This window comes from Siniperca chuatsi, linkage group LG19 (assembly GCF_020085105.1).
Source record: "Siniperca chuatsi isolate FFG_IHB_CAS linkage group LG19, ASM2008510v1, whole genome shotgun sequence".
Taxonomy (NCBI): Eukaryota; Metazoa; Chordata; class Actinopteri; order Centrarchiformes; family Sinipercidae; genus Siniperca; species Siniperca chuatsi.
The window spans coordinates 6,127,031-6,147,121 of NC_058060.1; the positions used below are offsets into that span (position 1 = coordinate 6,127,031).

The 20,091-nt window shown below is 40.2% G+C and overlaps 1 protein-coding gene across 1 annotated transcript in view; it reads left to right on the plus strand.

The window, feature by feature from the left end:
- The first annotated feature begins 795 nt into the window (after window positions 1-795).
- Window positions 796-20,091, plus strand: part of gfod1 (glucose-fructose oxidoreductase domain containing 1) — a 47,166-nt gene continuing 27,870 nt past the window's right edge. Inside the window, exon 1 of the mRNA XM_044176415.1 lies at window positions 796-1,095. Coding sequence (XP_044032350.1) covers window positions 843-1,095 — 253 coding nt within the window. The 5' untranslated portion in view covers window positions 796-842. The remainder of the gene's footprint in view (window positions 1,096-20,091) is intronic.

Genomic DNA, 20,091 nt, shown 5'->3' on the forward strand with positions numbered 1-20,091 from the left:
CGCTCAAATTGTGATTTGAGGGTCTATAATGGAAACAAAATAAAAAATAAAATAAAATAAAACTGCATATCAATGTATTTTTACATTCCTACAGTTTTGTGAGATTTTGCTTTATTAAAAAAAAATTTCATGCCCCATACATGGGCTGCAATGGTGGCAAATATTATGCTTGTCAATTAAGCTTTAATTTTGAAAAGTCTCTGCCAGTAGCGCTTCCTGTCACCGTGTTCCTGTCTCTGACATGACAGCGCAGGTCTGAGCTGCAACATCAATAGCAGCCTTCAGCGTAAGAGTGCTGCCGCCGCTGCTGCTGGATCCTCCGGGGAGCGGACAGAAAGAGACGGGGGGTGTTTCTGTCATCATGCCGTCAGATAAAGCACCTTTCTGGCCCTCTTTTATTACATCTCGCTTTATCTAAAGGGAGAGTCCTGCTGGAAAAGGAATAACAACCCTAAGAAGGAGGTGACATGCCCTTCACTTCTTGGCGCATTCAGTGCGCTGATCGCTGTCAGACGTGGACGAGGTAAAGACCGGAATGGTGCGTTTGAATTTGTCTTTTTAACGCTGAGGAAGCCTGGCTCGGTTTTCCATCTGTTTTTTTTTTTTTTTTGCATCATTTCCAGTTGGAATAACGACATTACATGTCCGATCGCAGAATCGGAGCGACGGGAAAATGCAGCACAGCGGGTGTGTGGTTGCAGGTGGATGGCCAACCTGACGGTCCCAGTCGCCGCTTCCCTCCCGTTCAGCCACCGCTGCTGCAGCAGCAGGTCTGGCTTCATCCGGAGCTGTAAAACAAACTGAAAACAGAGAGAACCAGATCAGACATATAAACCCGAGCCATGCTTCCAGGGGTCGGCGTGTTCGGCACCAGCCTGACGGCCAGGGTGATCATCCCGCTGCTGAAGAATGAGGGCTTCGCCGTCAAAGCTCTGTGGGGCCGGACGCAAGAGGAGGCGGAGGAGCTGGCCAAGGAGATGAACGTACCGTTTTACACCAACCGGATCGACGACGTGCTGCTGCATCAGGATGTGGATCTGGTCTGCATCAACCTGCCGCCGCCTCTGACGCGGCAGATCGCAGTCAAAACACTGGGTGAGTCCTGCTGCTGCTGGGCGGATGTTGCGGCCCTGCTGTGGTGGGGTGTTGATGGTGGGTGGCAAGCTGACAGAGGCCACCGGGCCACTGATACTTTCCCACGTCAACTTTGTGGGTTTATTGTCCTGCAGTGAGCGAGCAGTGATGTTGGAGTTGAATTAATAGGTGTGGCTGGGGATGAGGGCAGATTGATGCCATGAGCAGCATCATATGTCTTCATTGTCAACATCCCTTCTTAACAATGAAGCTGCCCTCTTGGCAGACACATGTGAGGGTGCTGCTGACCTTAAGGTGGAGTCAGGATTGCAGTTGAAATGCTCTTGAGCAAGGTCCTGGACTTGTCCTCAGGTGCAGCAGTGTGTGTGCAGTAGTTGTAGAGTAGAAGAAATAATTTATCATTCACTCCATGAGCACAGGATTTTTAATTTGACCTTGTGACAGGATGTTGTACGAATGGAACATAACTACAATTTGTCTTTACATGTCCTCCCTTTGTGGTGGTGATGCATTGTATTAAGAGAGGCCTGACTGTCTTCACTATTGCCACTAAGGAAACAATCCTACAGCAATAGGCCTACTGCATGTGGGTTAAATCTGAGTACATGGGGACTCCCCCTAAAACAAAGTCCTTGGTCCAACACTAAACTTAACTTGTGTTAGCGAAACTGACAGACACAGAAGCCCAAGAGAAGAGACCTGAATGCAGGAAAAGAGACATACAAAGAGAGGTTGTTCTAGTTTTAATCTGGAGCAATGCAGTTTATGTTGGAGATTGCATTTGGGAGCGGTGGAGCTGCTGTGAAAGAATGGTGGCAAGGACTACTGAGCTGTACTCTACACAAGCTTTATTTACGCCACAGTTTGGCAGCAGAACTCAGCTGGCAGTAAGCTCTTAATAGGTCAGGTTCGTGACTGAAAAACAAATGGGTCCAAAGATGCTTAGCATCAATGGAGGAACTGGGTTATATCTGGAAACACATATCGGATCTTACCTACAAAACTGTTTGCAGGGGGAGTACAGTAGGGCTGCAAGTAGAGATGATATATTATTGATTAATCTGAGATTTTTTTTTATTTTTACAATGAATCACTTATTTTATAAAACACAACCTATAAATTGCTTGTTTTGATTAACCAACCATCCAAAACCCCAAATTAAGCAGCAAATCCTCCATGTGCGAAGCTGGAACCAGTGAATGTTTGATATTTTTCCTTGATAAATGACTCAAATGATTAATCGCTTATCAACATTGTTTCCAACAACATTTGTTGGGATTTAGGGCAGGTTTGGTAATTAGCAAATATCAAAGATATTTATTGATATCAATACAATTATCAATATCAAAAAAAATATTAGGAGTTAATAATAACAGGGCACCACCCTGGAATCAGGGGCCAATAACCCAAACCATGGATGCAGTCTCAAAAACGTACTTAAAAATTTCAATATTTAATAATTATTTTACATTTATAAGGTGAACAGTGAAGGATTGAATCCAAGCAATGACCGTCACATGCAGCTGTTATCACAACACATATGCTACATACTTTACAATAGAATTTATTTAACTTTAGCAACACTGATCAACAATCAATAATACTTCAATCAATAAACATCTATTGTCCAACTACATCTACTACAACAAGCATAAAGGCAGCAAGCAAGCATGTGGCACATGTGAATATGTGTGTGCGTGTGTGTGTGTGTGTGTGTGTATGAGTGGGTGAGTGTGAGAGAATGAGAGGGATAAGAAGGAGAGAAAGCAAGATGGCGGATGTGGTCATGCGAGTGGCTACGTCACCCGAGAATTCAAGATAGCGGGCGGGACCGCGAATGTTAACAGAAGAAATGAGAAGCAAGATGGAGGACGTGATTCACACATCTCTGACAACAAGATGGCGTGGAGCCAAGCAGAGTTATCCTACCACGCTACTTATGCAGTTTAATGTGGGTTCATATATGGCTTATATATTTATGTGGGTTAGTAAAAGGAGCGAGAGAGAGAAAGACGTAACGAAGATCCTAACTGCGGCGAGGTCTGTTAACCTCACAACGATAAAGTAAAGCTTACACAACAATAATGCTTAAGTTACAGTAAGACACTATTAATAAACTGTCTCTGTCCAGACAAAAGCCTTTTATGTGAGATCGCCTCAGGTAGCAATTTACGTGTGTTTAGTCCGTCTGGTATGTCTGGCGGAGTTTCCTCAAGCTCAGACGATGACGGGTCAAGGTACCGCTTCGTCGGCGGGTTTAACGCTAGGCTGGTCTTTGTATGGCAGTCGAGGAAACCGACAGTCGACTTAATTTAAAGAGAGTGGGACGTAGAAGTTATCCTTCTCTTTCTCGAAGAAAACGGTTAATCCACATCTTCCTTCTGAAGGCAAAGTGAGGTCGCCAGTTGCACAGCGATCTTTCTCAGGATCCAAACGTGTTCGGTGAACACAAAACAGCCTGTCGCTGTCCAAATTTCCATTTTTTTCTGAGCACTTTTAAGGACTACTCATCCATGTCGGCTTAAAAGTTTATCTTCAAAGTTCATTCATGACCTGGGAAACAGCAGTTGACAAAACAATCTCACCTCAAGGCCCATTTAGTACGAGGGACGCACCATTCTGATCCGCTGGATCAGTACGGACCTTATTAAACGGATCAGGTTATCGTCCATGACGTGACCGATCCAGATATAATACAGTCTTCATCAATGTCATTATAAAATTCAGTGTTTCTGCAATGAGTAAACTTTTCAGCCATGGTGGGCCTCAGACTCAACATACCAATCCCTTGCCTCATGTTACCTTACATAGAAATGATTCCAGTGAGTCCCTTGCAGTGGGGTACACAGATTTTGAATTAGGAAAAAAAGAGTTTATTGGTATCAGATGGGGAATTAGTAGTAGCTGATTTATCGGAATCTGTATCAGGAGAAAAAAAGTTGGATCGGTACGTTCATTTAGTAGTTGTTCTTTCAATCATTACACATGATCTTCATCACCATATGGAAAAAAATTATCATCTACAATTCCATGACTACTGGGCAAACTCTATTTGCTGGTGAAGCTCAACTGATACGATCCAAAGCGCCAGAGTGGCTGCTAAATGGACCTAGTCAATTACAGTTAGTGCACCTTTGTCACCTGCTGTTTCCTAGAACAAACTTTGAAGCTCACTAATAGATTCACATTGCAGCTGCAGCATCTGTAGTGCAACATCTGCTGTTAGTAATTTTACTGAGATTTATCTTCAAATGGTATAAAGCTGAATACTCCAAATATCGGCAAAATAGGTACGTATGAACAGGCATATCCCTGATACATCACATTTTCATGAAAGATCCTGTTGTAGTAAGAACTGTCATTACTACTTTCTTTTGACAACACTCTATTCCACAGTATCGATGTACTATAGAGACTATGATCCAAAGTGAAGTGAAAGGATAAAGGAATGTGTGGTTCTAATGATCAAGGTTCAAGCTAATTTCATAGGTGTTGTAACAGTAACAAGTTCCTGATGAATCTATCTGAATGTCATGGTATGTCACCAGACTTTTTGATACATAGTACATGATGTTTTTGATTGTCATAAGTTATCATAAGTTTTCCTCATGATCAGCATGTTAAGTTTGAATTAAAAGGGTCACAAACACTTCAGGCTGTAACCTGGTGTATATCTAAAGGGCTTCCACATATTGGCATGGTTTTAAAAGTGTCAAGATAAGGCCTCTGTAGCACCATTCATTTTTACACTGCTGCCTTGTTTGCGCATTGGCTTCAGTAAATTCTGTGGAATGGCAGTGTGCTAACAAGAGGGACAGGCCTGACGAACAGTAGACACGACTACGCTAATGTCAATATATACTGTACATGCGCGCGCTAATAATAGCATGCATGAAAACACACACTGACTCTCTTCCCTGTTGATTAGGAAATACAGTAAATCTCTTTTTTCATCCTGTTGCTTGTGAAATCCAAATGTAGCCCTGTATGAAAGTTGTACAAGCCAGCTGATCCTGAGCCAGAATCATTAATCATGTCCCAGTGAACTTGACTCAACCTGCACACCAGCCACTGCAACTTGTCAATGGCCATTCTTTCTCTCTTTCCTCTTGGCTTATTTCCTCACAGCGGCATTGTGTGAGTGCAGCCTGTTCCTTCCCACCTACCTCTCTTCCTCAGCCAAGTCTGGGTGCAATCCTATTTGCATTCTGTTGAATGACAAACATAAAACAGTGTTAGCAAATTCTGTTGAACCTGGTTTCATTGATCAGACCAAGTCAGAACACATGCTTTTGAGAGTGTGCACTTTTAGAGTTCACTATGTACCTGTCAGGGTACCTTATTGGGCAATAGTCAGTTAAAAGTATTTATTGTTGTCAGTATTTATGTCTGTATTATGTTAATATATAATATGTTGCACCAGTATAATCATGTAGGGTCGTAACCAATGATTATTTTCAATATGGATTAATCTGTTGTTTATTTTTTTGATTAATCAATTAATCATTGTATGTATGAAATTTCAGAAAAAGTGAAAAATGCTCATCACAGTTTCTCAGAGCGCAAGTTGACGTCTTTATATTGCTTGTTATCTCTGACCAACAGCCAAAAACTCAAAGAGACTCAATTTACAATGAATTCAAGATACTGGAGAACAACATGGAAATATTGTGCAGTAGTTCAGTCTGAAAAAGTAGAAATTATGATTTGGTAAAAAATATATATCCACATATTTCTGTGGATATATTTAATAAACACACAAAATAGGACTACAGATTGGTGTGATGCTGACCTTAAGTGTATTTATTGTTGCAATAATCAATAAACTAGCAGCTACGACAGGCTCCAACCAACCAAGCCAGTTGTAACACCTGAACATGACATGCTGCAATTATGAGTGACTGAAAACTAGCTAGGACATGAGCAAAGATGTTAAAATAGATAGCTCGGTTGAAACGGTTGAAATGTCCAGCTTTGCTACTCCAAGTGGTGGCGCGAATGCAAATTTGCCTAAACCAACTGAAAAAAAACTAAGCATAAACCTCAACAATTCTAGGATGACATGGTCTTCTATGAAAACAATATTGTATTACCAGTATATTTGTGTTACCAAATATACTATATATTTGTTGCTGTCTAATGAAAACATTGTATTTTTATTTTCATATTCTTTTATTATCTGAAAAATCAGATTAAGATCAGAAAAGTAAAAACAGGGCTGTTTTTCTGAGCTCATTAATATGCGAATAGTTGATGTTTTAGGAGACACATGTTTTTTACAGGACAGCGACAATGTTACATATTTAATGCATCTACATTTGAAGAGATACTAACAAAGTAGTGTTTTTTTTAGATTTCTGCATCTTTCCCATAACTCTGTTACGGTGTAATAAAAGTCCAATAAAAGTCCATTGTATAGTAAGTAGACACATGGTGGTAAGGTTGTGAAATAAAATGAATCTATATTAGACGTATGTATAGACCATTTGACGTCAGCCAAAATGTCAGTATATTGCATCACTAAAATGCATGACATCGCCCAAAAAGTCTTAAGCAACCAGTGACTGGTCATTGACCAGAACAGCCAGCAGTGTGAGAATGCAAAACTAATTTCCTCTTCTGTCAGGGTGTGTGAGCTGATAGTAATCTGCCTGTGGCTGGCTTATTGCTTACCTCATGAGCTAAGTTGGTAAGTGTGATCAGACTTCTTCAACGGAAGAATGTGAACTGTGTTATGTTCTGTCTTAATTTGTCTTTTAGCCCATGTAAATTTTAAATAGAGATCCATGCAGGGTTAGGCTGAATATTTCTTGAAGTCATTGCTATTTATAATTTTGCAGGTGAAATGCAACTATCTCAGGTAATTTGGAATTTCCTTGTATTGTGCCAGCAACTATAACAAAAAAGTAACCTAAAAATCGTAGCACATAATATTATTAAATCAAAATGAAGTGTTATTTGGCTTGTCTCTAGACCATACTGTATGCTGCCCTTTACTTCCCAAGCACTTCCAGGCAAAAATGTTGTTGGACGCAGGGGCGGGGAGGGGTGGCACGGCCTCCCCTAGAATCTGGTTGGCCACCCCTGGTGCCCCCTCTGCAGATTCAGACGGTGATAAGTAGTTGCCTTATTAGTATCAGGGATGGATTATTGAACAGGCTTAACAGGTAGAGGCCCAGGGCCCCTGGACCAGAGCCTCTGAGTGAAGTGACTCTAAAAAATTGTTGTTATATAGATAGGTAAAATGACCCTGGTTGGATGAGTATAGAATGAAATGCTAACATTAACCACAGGGACTTAGAGTGATGAGGAAAGTGGAAAAACACTGGTACAAGTCAACAACATGCTCCACATGTTGTTCAGGTTTTACTAGAGTAGACTCGTCCCCTCTACCCAGCAGACCTGTCCTCATTACAGCAAACCAGTCAGTCTTGTTGAGCTGCATCTCTCCTTGACTTTTCTCCCCCTCCTTTCTCTTTCTTACTACTCTGGCATTCCTGAAGCGTCTGATGTCACTCAGGCTTTCTTGGTGTGTTGGGAAACCAGTGGCAGCAGAGGGAACCTCACACTGTCTGCTTCCACACACACAAACACACACACACACACACACCATTCTGCTCTCAAAGACAGACTCGCATGAGCCTGAAGCATTTCATGGCCACCAGCTTGTGAAAGTGTGATTTCTTAAAGCAGAGAAGATTGAAACTTCTTTGGTCTGTTTTTTTCAGATCCATTCGAATACATTAGCATTTCCAATATACTGCAGCTTGAGGAATTCATACTGGTTGCTGCTGGGTCAGAGCCTTACATAAGATACATTTTAGTATGGTAGATTGCAAGTTTCTCAGTAATAACGTGTGCAGTAGAATTAGTCATACTTTACTGTATCTTAAAGCAGTAGTATGTTTTCAGAGCTGTTGTTTCTTTTTGGAATCAAGGTTTGTAAAAATATAAAAAAATATAGCCCCAGCTTCTTATATTATAGGATTACAGTATTGTTTCTGTTTCTGTTTTTTGTGTTCCCAATACAGAAAATATGCTTGAGAATAACATAAAAACTAAAATCATAACTCCAGGTCCACTTTCTAGCTTTTTATAGAGCTTTCAATCACAGCTTATGGTCTTCCTCAGCGGATGGAGTTTGCTTTGTTGTTATGGAGATAGGTCATTTTCATCATGTTGTCACAGAGATAGCTCATCTGCTCAATTTTATCTGCCGAGGAGGACCACAAGATATGTCTGAAAGATCTGGAAAAGCTAGTAAGTTGACCTTTAGTCTTTCTTTTTTTGTCAAACTACTGAAGAGTATGGTAGAAAATAAACAGAAAGTGTTTTTTTGGTGGCCAAAAACTATTATACTGGATGTACTGTACTGTATGTCTTTTTTTCAGGGTTCTAAATGATTTCAAATTATTACATCTCATTGTCATTTATGTTTAGGGCTGTAGTGATTATTTATTGATTAATCTGAGTATTATTTCTCAATTAATCAATTAGTCAAGTCAAGTCAAGTCAAGTCAAGTCTGCTTTATTGTCAATTCTTCCACACGTACATTACATACATACAGAGAATCGAAATTGCGTTGCTCTCAGACCCCCGGTGCATACAGATAACACTAACAGTAGAGCCTAAAATCTAGATCAAATATAAAATATAAGCTAAAACTATACAATAAGGGAATACAAAAAAGAGACATAATAAAAAATAAAATAAAATAAAAATAGGTTGACTAAAAGCAGCGCAAGGCACATGGCAGATAAAGTGCAAACCAGTGAACAAACAGTGCAGATAAAAAGATAGAGCTTAGATTAATCATTTGATCTATAAAATGTCTCAAAATAGTGATAGATGCCCCTCCTCCGCTGTGTGTTGTTGGGGCAGCAGCTTGTGTGGGTGTGTGTGTGTGGGCCAGATGCTGAGAAAGAATCTGAGTGCTGAACTGAAATGTAACACAAGAAAGAGTTTCAGGTGCACTTTCTGTCCCTTTGTGCAGTTTTGTTTTGATGGTGGAAGGAGGAAGTGGTGGGAGAGGAGGGAGAAGAGCCGTTCAGCTCAGCTCTGTGTGACCTGTAGAGTTTTACAGTGATGAGCAACAAGTGTATCTTTTTATAGCAGTAAACATAACTTCATGACGTTTGAGTAAAATCCCCTTAATCACTTTGTTCCATGATTTATGAGATTGTGAAATTAAAAATATTCTGTTATTACATACAAAAAAATATGTAACACAACCAGAAAGGAGTTGAAAAGGTCAAGCAGCACTATAGACTGCAATAATGACTGATCCCACATGACCACTGAATAAGAAACCAAATACATTTTAGTGTGTTGTCTGCATCAAAATCATGGGTCTAATTACTGATAATGAGCCATTTTGTTTAGCAATATGGTAGGGTCAATTCAACTATCTAGACCAGATACACACACACACTGCTGTTGAAAGGCTTCCTCAAAGCTTTTTAAAGTATATCCAAAATTAATTTGATCTTTCTCTCATGTCAACGATAGAAGCTATCAGGTATCAAGTCTGTGTGTGCTGAGCTGCACAGCCAGACGCTTGCTCATCCCTGCCAACTGGACCAGACTGTGCTGTCTAAGAATAGCATCTAATGCTCATCACACTCCAATAATATTTTGAAGAAAAGTAGATGTTTGGGTAATTACCATTCTCCATTGCTTTATAAATGTTCACCCATACCCTTAAAACTGCACTAATTGATATTTTTATATGGGTCAAATGTGTAATATGTCGTAGTGACGAACCCACAGCTGTACGGAGCATTTTAGCATTTTGTTTAGCTAACTTTACCGTGTTGGTTCATTCTCACCACTCTCATCTCTCATCAACCTCGTTTTCTGATGCAGCTGTTTTCTGCGAAAGAGCTATGAAAAACCAAATGTAAGCTATCTGCACAGCACCAAACAAAAGACAAAGTTAGCGACTAGTTGAGCTAACGGTGAACATAGTGGAGCATTTAGCTGCTAAAGAGTCAGATATTTTCCTTAGGAGTTGGTGGAGACCAAAACAGAGCAACATTTTGATTGGCTATTGGACTTAGATTTACCAAGTAGCCAAATGAATGCTAATGTTATGCAGTCACTGCTGGATGTGTAAATATGAAACTGCTAACACTTTCACCATAACAATAACTAAGTTGACAATATGTCACCTTTGTTGTGTTTTTAGCTTGTGCACCAAAAAAATCAATTAATGCAAGTTTAAACCTACACTACCTGATTTTGTTACGGCACCTGATAGTGTCTCCCAATTCCTTACCAGCTCACTCTCTGTGTCTTGATACTTAACTCGAATGCTATTGGGTAGATGTAACACAATCAAGGAGGGCATCTTTAAGTTACCTCAAGACGGGCTGTAACACAGTAGGATATTTCCTAGCTTACATGGTTACTAACTTGGTTATTTCACACAAAAAACAATATCAAAGAATTTAATGAAAGTAGTGCCAGTCTTAATTTGAGAAAATAGATAAAGATGTCAAATGTAAGGAGGTTGATTAATGTCATGGCTTTCTCAGTATGAGTTTATCTTGACAGCTCGGCTGTCATGGAAACTTTAAATTACGTTGTGACATCCAGTACTTTACCTTCACCCTAATGAAAACCACCTGTGATGAACTGCCACATGGAACATCCCTGGCACACTGACATGGAACTTAAACCCTGTTTAATAGTTGTTGTTTTTTTAAATGCAGTGTTTAAAGCAAATTCTCTCCCAGGCCAGTCCCAATGCCACACAACATTAAAAATAATACATGAATTAACTGAGAAGAAACTGACATCATTCAGACTGTAAAAACGTGTATAAAACCAAGTATTATAGTGATTTATTTAAGTGTCTTGTCATCCAGATGACACCTAATCTGGGTGAGAGTAAACAGTTTGTAGCAATGGTTCATCAGCACTCTGATCAGCTCTCAGACACCTGCTCTGAAGGGTCACCCAAAGGCAAAGAGCTATTTATAACCTGACTGCAAAGGACAAGCAGGCATCATCATAAATACATATTCCCACCACTGATGCTCTTATGCAACTGCATTTCCGACCAATGATGAGCTCTTTGGCAGCCCACTCAACTTTTTTAAAGGGCTAGTAGACCCAAAATGTACAGACTGTGTGATAATACTCCAAGAAAACTGGTAGAGATTAGAAAGTTATACTGTAGCCAGCTGTTTTTTGACAGATATTTGACAGATAAATTGAAATTTGAAGTCTCTTCACTTTTTGTGTGACAAACCATGGCACCTATGTCACCTATACGCCTGTATCTGGCCTAACAATGATAAAAAAAGTAATTTTGTAAGTATTCTTGGATATTCCTAATGGTATTTTAGAGTTTGTCATTAACTGGAAAACGATAAAAACATGTTGATGACTCATCCTGCACTCGGGGGCGTATACTAATTTAGCAACCAATAAAATAAATAGATGCTTAAAAATAAATGCTTTCTCGCTTTCTTTCTTATGTGAGCAAAAAGCTAAGGCTTCGGACTGCTCTGAACACTAGGTTTCCAACATTTCTTTCTACTTTCGTGCCAAGCTGACATCAGCCTAACTCAGATGTCATGGTGATCGGTCATCTGCGCTCATCAGTGGTGGCTGGCCAATAGAAGGCGCTAGGGCGCCACCCTCCTTGAACCCTTGAACCACAAAAACACCCATTAATAATAATAATAATAATAATAATAATAAATTAAACAAAATGTCAATATTTGTGTATTTGAAATATGGAATGCACCCAGTAATAGATAATCATGTGCGCAACATATATGCTTTTACTACATGTCCCCTCTGCCTGTCTGCATGTCTCAACAGCTCTGGGGCGATGGACAAATCGCCCACAGGAGGCGGGTCTGAGTAGCTGTTTAGCCAAAGATATGAACGTATGACAAAATTTAGCCAGTCAGCATCCTCAAATCTAATCCGAAAAGGGCGATTATTTTATCGCCTCAAGCGAGCCACTGCTAGTAGGTCAGGACCTCTACAGACGCCATTTTAACTACATGACAATGGCGAGTGCGATCACTAACTTACTCCTCCAAGACCCAACCCTAACTCAGGAAATTCTCTCCTCCAAGATTCGTTTGAAAGGAGAACTTTGGCAGAGAAACTACAGGTGAAAGAGCTTGGCCTAGATCGACCTGACCTCGCAATCAGACAGCAGGTTAGCGAAAAATGGAAGCAGCATATGCAAGGCTTCTCTCATAGCTGGTACACCAGAGAGGTCTGGCTAGCTGGATGCAGTCATGTAAATGCCTTATTTTGCTTTCCGTGCTTGCTTTTTAAAACAATGGGGACAGATCCAGCATGGACAGTTACGGGAGTGAGGGAAATGAAGCACCTGTTTGAGAAAGTAAGGACACACGAGAACACCAGGGCACACATGGATAATTCTGTCAAGCTAGCCATATTAGGCAGAGTGAACATCGCTACGGAGCTGGACGATGGCCACAGGATTGTGGCACAGCCCTACCTAGAAAATTTTCCACCAGCCGCCACTTGCGCTCATCTGTATCAACGACTTCTTTGTTTGTACTGTTTGTATTATTTTTTTGTCAATAAAGAAGGCACAGCTCACCCACAAGGTCTGTCATTGTTCGACTGCTCTGCACATAGCTGAGCGCTAAAGTGCAGTGTGGAGATGGGTTTGGCTATAGATACTATAGAACTACTGCTTACCGTAATGGCTACCATTAGGTCTGTTAGCCGTGCAGCTAGCACTATTAGCTAGCTGACTGCATGGACTGGGAGCTCGGAGCCCGGCCCAACGGCAGCTAACGTTAGTTATCAGCAATTAGCGGCTACTTTAAAGCTAAATGTCCTTCAGGAAACGTCATAAATCCCCAAGAGTTGAGGCAGAGCAGCTGGAGGACATCAGAGGGAAACATTTTCTCCATAAAATATGATCCATTTTCACCAAAATCAGTGAATAAAGATATAAAAGGTGTGTTTTGTAGAGTAAGCAGTGATGCCCAGGCCCCAGAAACACTCCGTCCGGCAGTGTCTATCATTTTTCCAACCTAATTCTTGTCTCATTTGTGGTCTGTTGGCCAATCAGAAGAAAGTGGGCTTTTAGAGAGGGGAGACAGGAGCTAAAATGGCTTGTTTCAGACAAAGGATGAACTGAGGGTCTGCATAAAGGGCCAATATAAGAAAAAGAAGGATTTTTTAAAACTCTGAATCATGCAAAGCCACTCTAGTGGAATCCCAGAATATACATACAGTAAAGTGCTGGAGCTTTAATGTAATCAGGCTTGAAAAGGCTTTCCAGACCATAAAGAAAGGCTGCATCACCTCCATTTTCTTCAGTTTAACTTCTCTTGTATTCATCAGTCTGATGGATTAGGGCCTTTGGGTCAAGATGTGTTTCCGAGCGGGTTTGGGCCAGACAAATCAACAACTGTTTCAGATGAAGTCAGCCAGGGGAATACCACAGATAGAGAGGTACACTGCCATTCCCAGGCCTTCTTTCTCAGTGTCAGCGCTTGTTTTTTTCATCACAAAGTTTCCCACTTGTTCACATTCATGTTCTCCTGGATGTCCATTAGTATGCTAATGACAGCCTGGGAGTGTGTGTGTGAATGAGCGTACGAGAGAGAGAGAGAGGAAGGGATGGAGAAACGACAAATAGCAGTAAGGAAGAATAGCAGAGAGAAAGCTTGTCTTCCTGTGAAATTGCCTTTGTGAGTCAGATGAATGGCTGGATGGGGGAGGCTCCACACTGTGCTGACAAGTGAGCATTCCTGAAGAAAACAGGGAAAGTAGAAGACCTCCCCATCTCCGCCCCTTCAAAGTGATGCTTTTCTACTGCATGGACCTATAAAGAACTGTTGTGTGACGGTGAACTTGGGGTGCAGGCTTTGGATGAGGAATCACATTGTGTTATTAAATCTAGGGGCAACACAGAGAGGGCAAGCTTTTAATATGGAATTATTTCTAATAAATAGGAATAGAATAGGATTGGAGGCAGGCTTTCAATAAGGAATAATTCTGCATTATTAGACTGGAGTTTTAAGGAGGATTTCTTTTCTATTATTAAATTTCAGCAGAGGAATGACTGCTTTGTGTATTTGGGTTAATCCGTAAATTGTGGAGAGCTTTTTTCTTTGCATTTTTGCCTTTATTTTAATAGTAGACAGTACAGAGGTCACAGGAAAGGAGGAGAGAGAGAGAAAGGATGACATGCAACAAAGGTCCCAACCAGACTTGACCTGGGGACATTGCGATTACATGGACGGCGTCTTAAACCTCTAGTCCACCAGAGTGCCCTAAAATGCGGAGGGCTTGAAATAAGAATTTATTTTTAATCTAATCAAATTTTTTTCCACAATGTCTGAACCTCATGATGAAAACCTGCCTCTAGTTGGCAATGATGACATTTACAAGTTTAACCTGCTTGGATTGCAGTTATTACCAGCAATTAGGGCTGAATGATATGGTTGAAATAATTATCATGATATTAACAGGGATATTTTCTACAAATTAAAAGGAAAAACCAACATACTGTAAAGTGTCTTAGTAAGGTATTGGTCCACCACAAGCCTCCAGAACAGCTTCAGTGCTCCCTGCCATAGATTCTCCAAGTCTGTGGAACATTACTGGAGGGATGAACACTATTCTTTCAAAAGATATTCCATCATTTGGTGTTGTGTAATGCTGAAATTAGACTGTGAGACAATTGCTTGTTTTATTCCATGTAGTGTGTCACTGTGAGAGAGAACCAAAGCAGCAGCTGGGAAACCTCACAAAACACAGATGTCCGCTGCCTAATATGACAACGTCTACCGCATATTCTGTGACATTGACCCATAGGAGGGCAGTGCGCTCTTCCATGCACAACTATAAACTAGCAAAGCAGAAAGAAGAATGACATTTTATTTCATTCAGTGAACCTGTAACCATGACTATGACCGTCAGGTCAGGACCATTATACTGAATTAATCGCACCTGCTCACCCACATACTCACCCTCTTTATAGCGACTGGGAAGGAAAAAGACCTACACCTACACTTCTAAATGACAATGAATTGTTCCAGCTTCCATTTCATTCGTAAAACTGGTATTACATATGTAAGCATTAATTGTTGCCGCTGTCAGGTGGTCCACCTTCCCGATTATCTATGTACGTCAAACTACGATTAGTCGGCGTGTAATATGTAGTCTAGCATATCTCTTGGCCAAGTCACAGAAAGAATTTATGACTCCTTGATTGCCGTATCTGACACAGTGATCATCTCAAAAGACAAAAATATCAAGTAGTCTGATCCCGGCATAGCATCATCCAAATTCTCCCATAGCTGGTCAGTTGAGATCTGGTGACAATGAATACCATAGCATGATTCACAGAATTTTTATACTCATCAAACCTTATGTTGAAGCAACATCTGTATGTTTCAGGGGTTTTTCCTTTAATTTGTTACCTGTCTGTATATCACGGCTATGGCTAATTTATGCAAAATCACATATGAGTAATCAAACTGATGTTTAAAGCAATGAACTGTGTTCCACTGTTATGTTACATGAGACCTCTTCATATGCGTAAAACAGAAATTAGTAGAACAATAACACGATAAGAACATATGTTATCATGATATGATTCAGCTGAATAGTTGAATAATCATTTTCAATTAGCTCTAAGCCCCTCCAGCAATGATAAACACTTTATTACTATATTTTATGGATGAATTATTGCTTATAATAGAGACAAATGTTTCAGTCTAATACTTTGTGGTAGTAGCAGTTTTTGTTTTGGTAAACTTTGTTGCCTCTGTTCTTCATCAGTGTAGCTATTATATCATGTTATGACATGCAGCTGCATTAACTTATATACTTTATGCTTTTCCACCTTAAAACTGATGAGACTGTTAAAACACACCCACTTACTATCTCTCTCTCTCTCTCTCTCTCTCTCTCTCTCTCTCTCTCTCTCTCTTTCTCTCTTTCTCTGTGTGTGTGTGTGTGTAGCTGACTGAGCTAACTGTGGCATGCCAAAACAAAGATACCTGCGTAATCAGCTATGGTATTGGGAAATCACTTGTGAAATATTTTCATCTTGCACAAACACATTGAGTAGTGTGCGTCTACCAACATGTACTGTATTTTCCTCCTCTGCCACACACTTCTGATCATTTTCTATAATGCATTACTGACTGGTGCAGTGTGTCATGAACTTTATCTGGCTCTTTATTTTCTGTCCTCAGCTTATCCTGTGTATTCCCAAGGTGAAGCTGTTCCATTGTAGGCTTGCTCAGATGTCCTTTATGTGCCAGTGTTCAGGAATAGGCCTGTCTGTGTTTCTTAATTGGCCATCAGGGACTGAGGACAAGAGGCAGCTGCAGATCTGAGGGCAGAGAGGCGATGCTACTGTCTGTCAGGGCCTCTGATCAAGTGGCCTTGTTCTTCCCCTGGTATTCTTTCAGATATTTGTGCTTTGTAGGATAGGATGTGAATGATGAGAAACACAAAAACATTTAATATATGATGTGTGGATGGATTTAGCATTTATAGACAAAGTTTTAAGCTGCAGATTAAAGCGTTATACGGCTTTACAGTCAAACAGCTGCAACAGGAAGTGATATTTTGGTATACCGCAATGAAGTGTGTCACGCTTCCTGTTGTGTGTACGGTAGATGGAAACAATGTGTTTGTGTGACATTGAAGATTCTTCTCAATCACTTCCTGCTAATGAATGCAAAATGTAATGTTTCATCATTTTCTTTCTCTCCGAGCTCATGTCCAAGGGAATATAATCTACCGTCAAAGTCAGAGATGGAAGGATGGAATGATCGACTGAGCAGGTTTTGTTCCCAAAGAGAGACTGACACCCACCCTTCTCTCCACTGCATCTCTCCATTTCTAAAATATCATCTTGGTTTCAGGTTCATGTTCCTGAATGGCTCATATCTTTTTCCATACTTCTTAATTTTGCCACATAGAGTGTCCAGCTTGTTGTAATGCATGACTCAGTGATACTGTAGCATAGGGCAAAGTATGTTCCTGCAGTTTTCCACTGACTCAACTAGCCTGTCAGCTAGTCAGCCACAGGGATCAGGAACACAAACAACAAGGAAACAGGTACATCTCCCAGTAGAAATACATAATACTTTTTTAAAATACATTTTTGCAGGTGCATGAAGCAGCCACCTAAATTATAATCTCTAGTGTTTAAAGGAATAATTTAAGCTAGTTGCTAACTTTGTCTGTCTGTGTTTGGTGCTGGGCAGGTAGTGTATGGCGGGTTTATAAGAGCCTTTTAGAGCTGTAAACAGCTGCCTGCTGCTGCTGGAAATAATGCTAATGAGAGTAGTAAGACTGAACCGGAACAGTGAATTTACTGTAAAACTAAAACAATGAGCTGACAATGAGCAATGAGCTTATATGTAGTCATTTGATCCATTCTTAATATAATAACATAAGAGCAGTTTTAAGCATGGAGCTGGAGTCTGGACTTGGTTGGCCTAGCTTAGCATAAAGACTGGAGGCAGGAGGAAAAAAGTGAAAAGGACCAAAGTGGAAACTTACCAACCTCAAAAGTTCACTAATTAACATGTTGTATCACCTTTAATTATTCCATTTACAAACGCAAAGCTATTTCCTGGTGAACAACAGGGGGGTGCAGTGACTGCATCCTGAAGTCTTGTCATCACAGTGACGTTGCAAGGTGTGGTACCATCATGCCTGTACAGACAGGGAACCAAAACCTGTGTTCACTGTATCTGGCAATCTATTCTGTAGCTGGAGATGCTGCACAGAAGTATTGGGCAAATGGATAAACTATTGTTAGTCAAGAAATAGTTCTAGGAACTTAACCTAAAACCATTTTTTTAACAGTTTTTCATCTCTGTTGGAGTACAGATTAAACACACGAGGTACAATGTGTCAGTAAGTGAGCTTTAGAGGTGTTAGTTGTTATTTTTGAACTTTGGACAGAGCCACGCTAGCTGTTTCCCCCCGCCTCCAGTCTTTATCCTAAGCTAACCACATCCTGACTCCAGCTCTGTACTGAACACAATTGATATAAATTTTCTTATCTAAGGCTGGGGGTAAAAAACAAATAAGCATGTTTCCCAAAATGTTGAACTATTCTTTTGACAGAGATGGTCAGTAAGCCTGCATCTGCCTGGCCCACCTTGTCTCTTCAATCTCAATACAATTCTGCAGGGAGCAGGAACTTGAATTTTAGTGACAAATATCTTTAGAAGGCATGAAGTAAGGGCATGCAGACATGTACTTCAAGGAAATTTCTAAGAACATTCAACCTGAGGACATCATAGTGAAAATCTAAAATAATAATAATAAAAATCATAAATAAACAGTGCCGAAATTATAATGAGAAGCCTAGAAATGAAGCAGAGGTCAGTTCATATGGCCGGGATCCGCTGTCCTCTGTCGCAGTATGATGATGAGCAGTGAGATTAGATTTCTTAGAATTGCTGATGTGTCGTAGTGTATGTTTTAGTGATGGCTACATACTTACATGAGACTTTGATGAGTTCATAATGAAGCAGGTCAGACTCCACCTCACAATCTTTTTAAAGTATTATTTCTACCAACTGTATAATGGCATGCTTGTTTGAGTTCTGCATAGAAAACCCTGACACTGACTGTACAGTATACTGTCTACCAAGAGTGTAGACAGTATACTGGTTGTTTGTTCGCTGCACAGTCATTGCAGAAGTGTTTTGCATTTTTCACCTTGTTTATCTCACCCCAGAAGAGCTGCACATAAATGAATCATTGTATCGGTGCCCTGTCTGCTGTTAGCCAGCCAAAGTGAGTTATATTCTCCAAAGCAGACAGGAGACAGCCAGCCAAATCCTATTGTGGCAGAAACAAATGGCCAAAAAAAGGTATGAAAGGCAGTATTTCAACTTGTCACTCTGTCTCAAAGGGCAGGAATGTGTCAATAGTTGGTGGAGGTCATCTCAGTTGATTTATGTAACATCATTGTTGATCTCAGTCTCATGTTAGTGGTTTGGGCCTTCATACTGTTATGTGTCATTTCTCAGTAGTCACATTGTAAATGGGCAGCATTTCCAGCAAACATTGTTTATAGAGACAGGAAACACTGTTTACTCTTGGCCATGATATTAGTGACCCCCCAAAGAATACATTTGACATTTTATTTGATAGTCTTATCAGAATGATGTGTGTGAAATTGTGTCCTTTTGTAAAAAAGATTTACACATTACTGAATTAAAACGGGTTGCACCACACAAACTAGTTATAATGTAAGTGTTTACTAAGTAGAGATTTACACATCACTAAAGTGAAATGGTGTTAACTCAGAAGATTTTAAACAGCAGCCTCAAATTACAAAACATTATGCCAGTATTGTTAGCATCAGATAAGTTAGCATCATTTCCCAAACTGCATGAATACTACAAACTCGGAAACACACATATTTCTTCACATATAAATATAATAGTAATACCTACATTTATAAAGGATTGGAAGTTAAGTTTAAAATATGGTAAAACTGTTGTTTTTGGCAGTCATGTTACAACTTTCTGTTCATGGTTGCTTGGTGCTACAGATGTTTCCTAGCAACCGATTTACACATTACTAAAGTAGACTAGCTATAAAGTAAAGTAGATATTTTTTAGGTTTTAATGGTGCAACCTGATTAAGTAAATCACTAGTTTTTGATACCATCCATACCATTTTAACTGGTGCAACCCAATCCACAAGTCTTCAGTATGTGGGCTTTCCTCCTCCATACTGATATTTACAATTAACTGTTCTGTCACCAAATTCAATATGTCCTCCATTTTCCTCAATCTTCTCCTTTCCTTCTGCTCTACTTTTCCTCTCTTGACCCCGGTGACAGACAGAGAGCGAGGGGTGTCATTAGAGCGTTAACACCAATCCAGATTCAACCGAGCATCAGTGAGTTTCCTCTCCTCCCCTCCTCCTCTCTTTTTACTGAATTAAAGAGGGAAGTTCATTTTTCACCATCCCTCTCCAGAGCGGCCCTG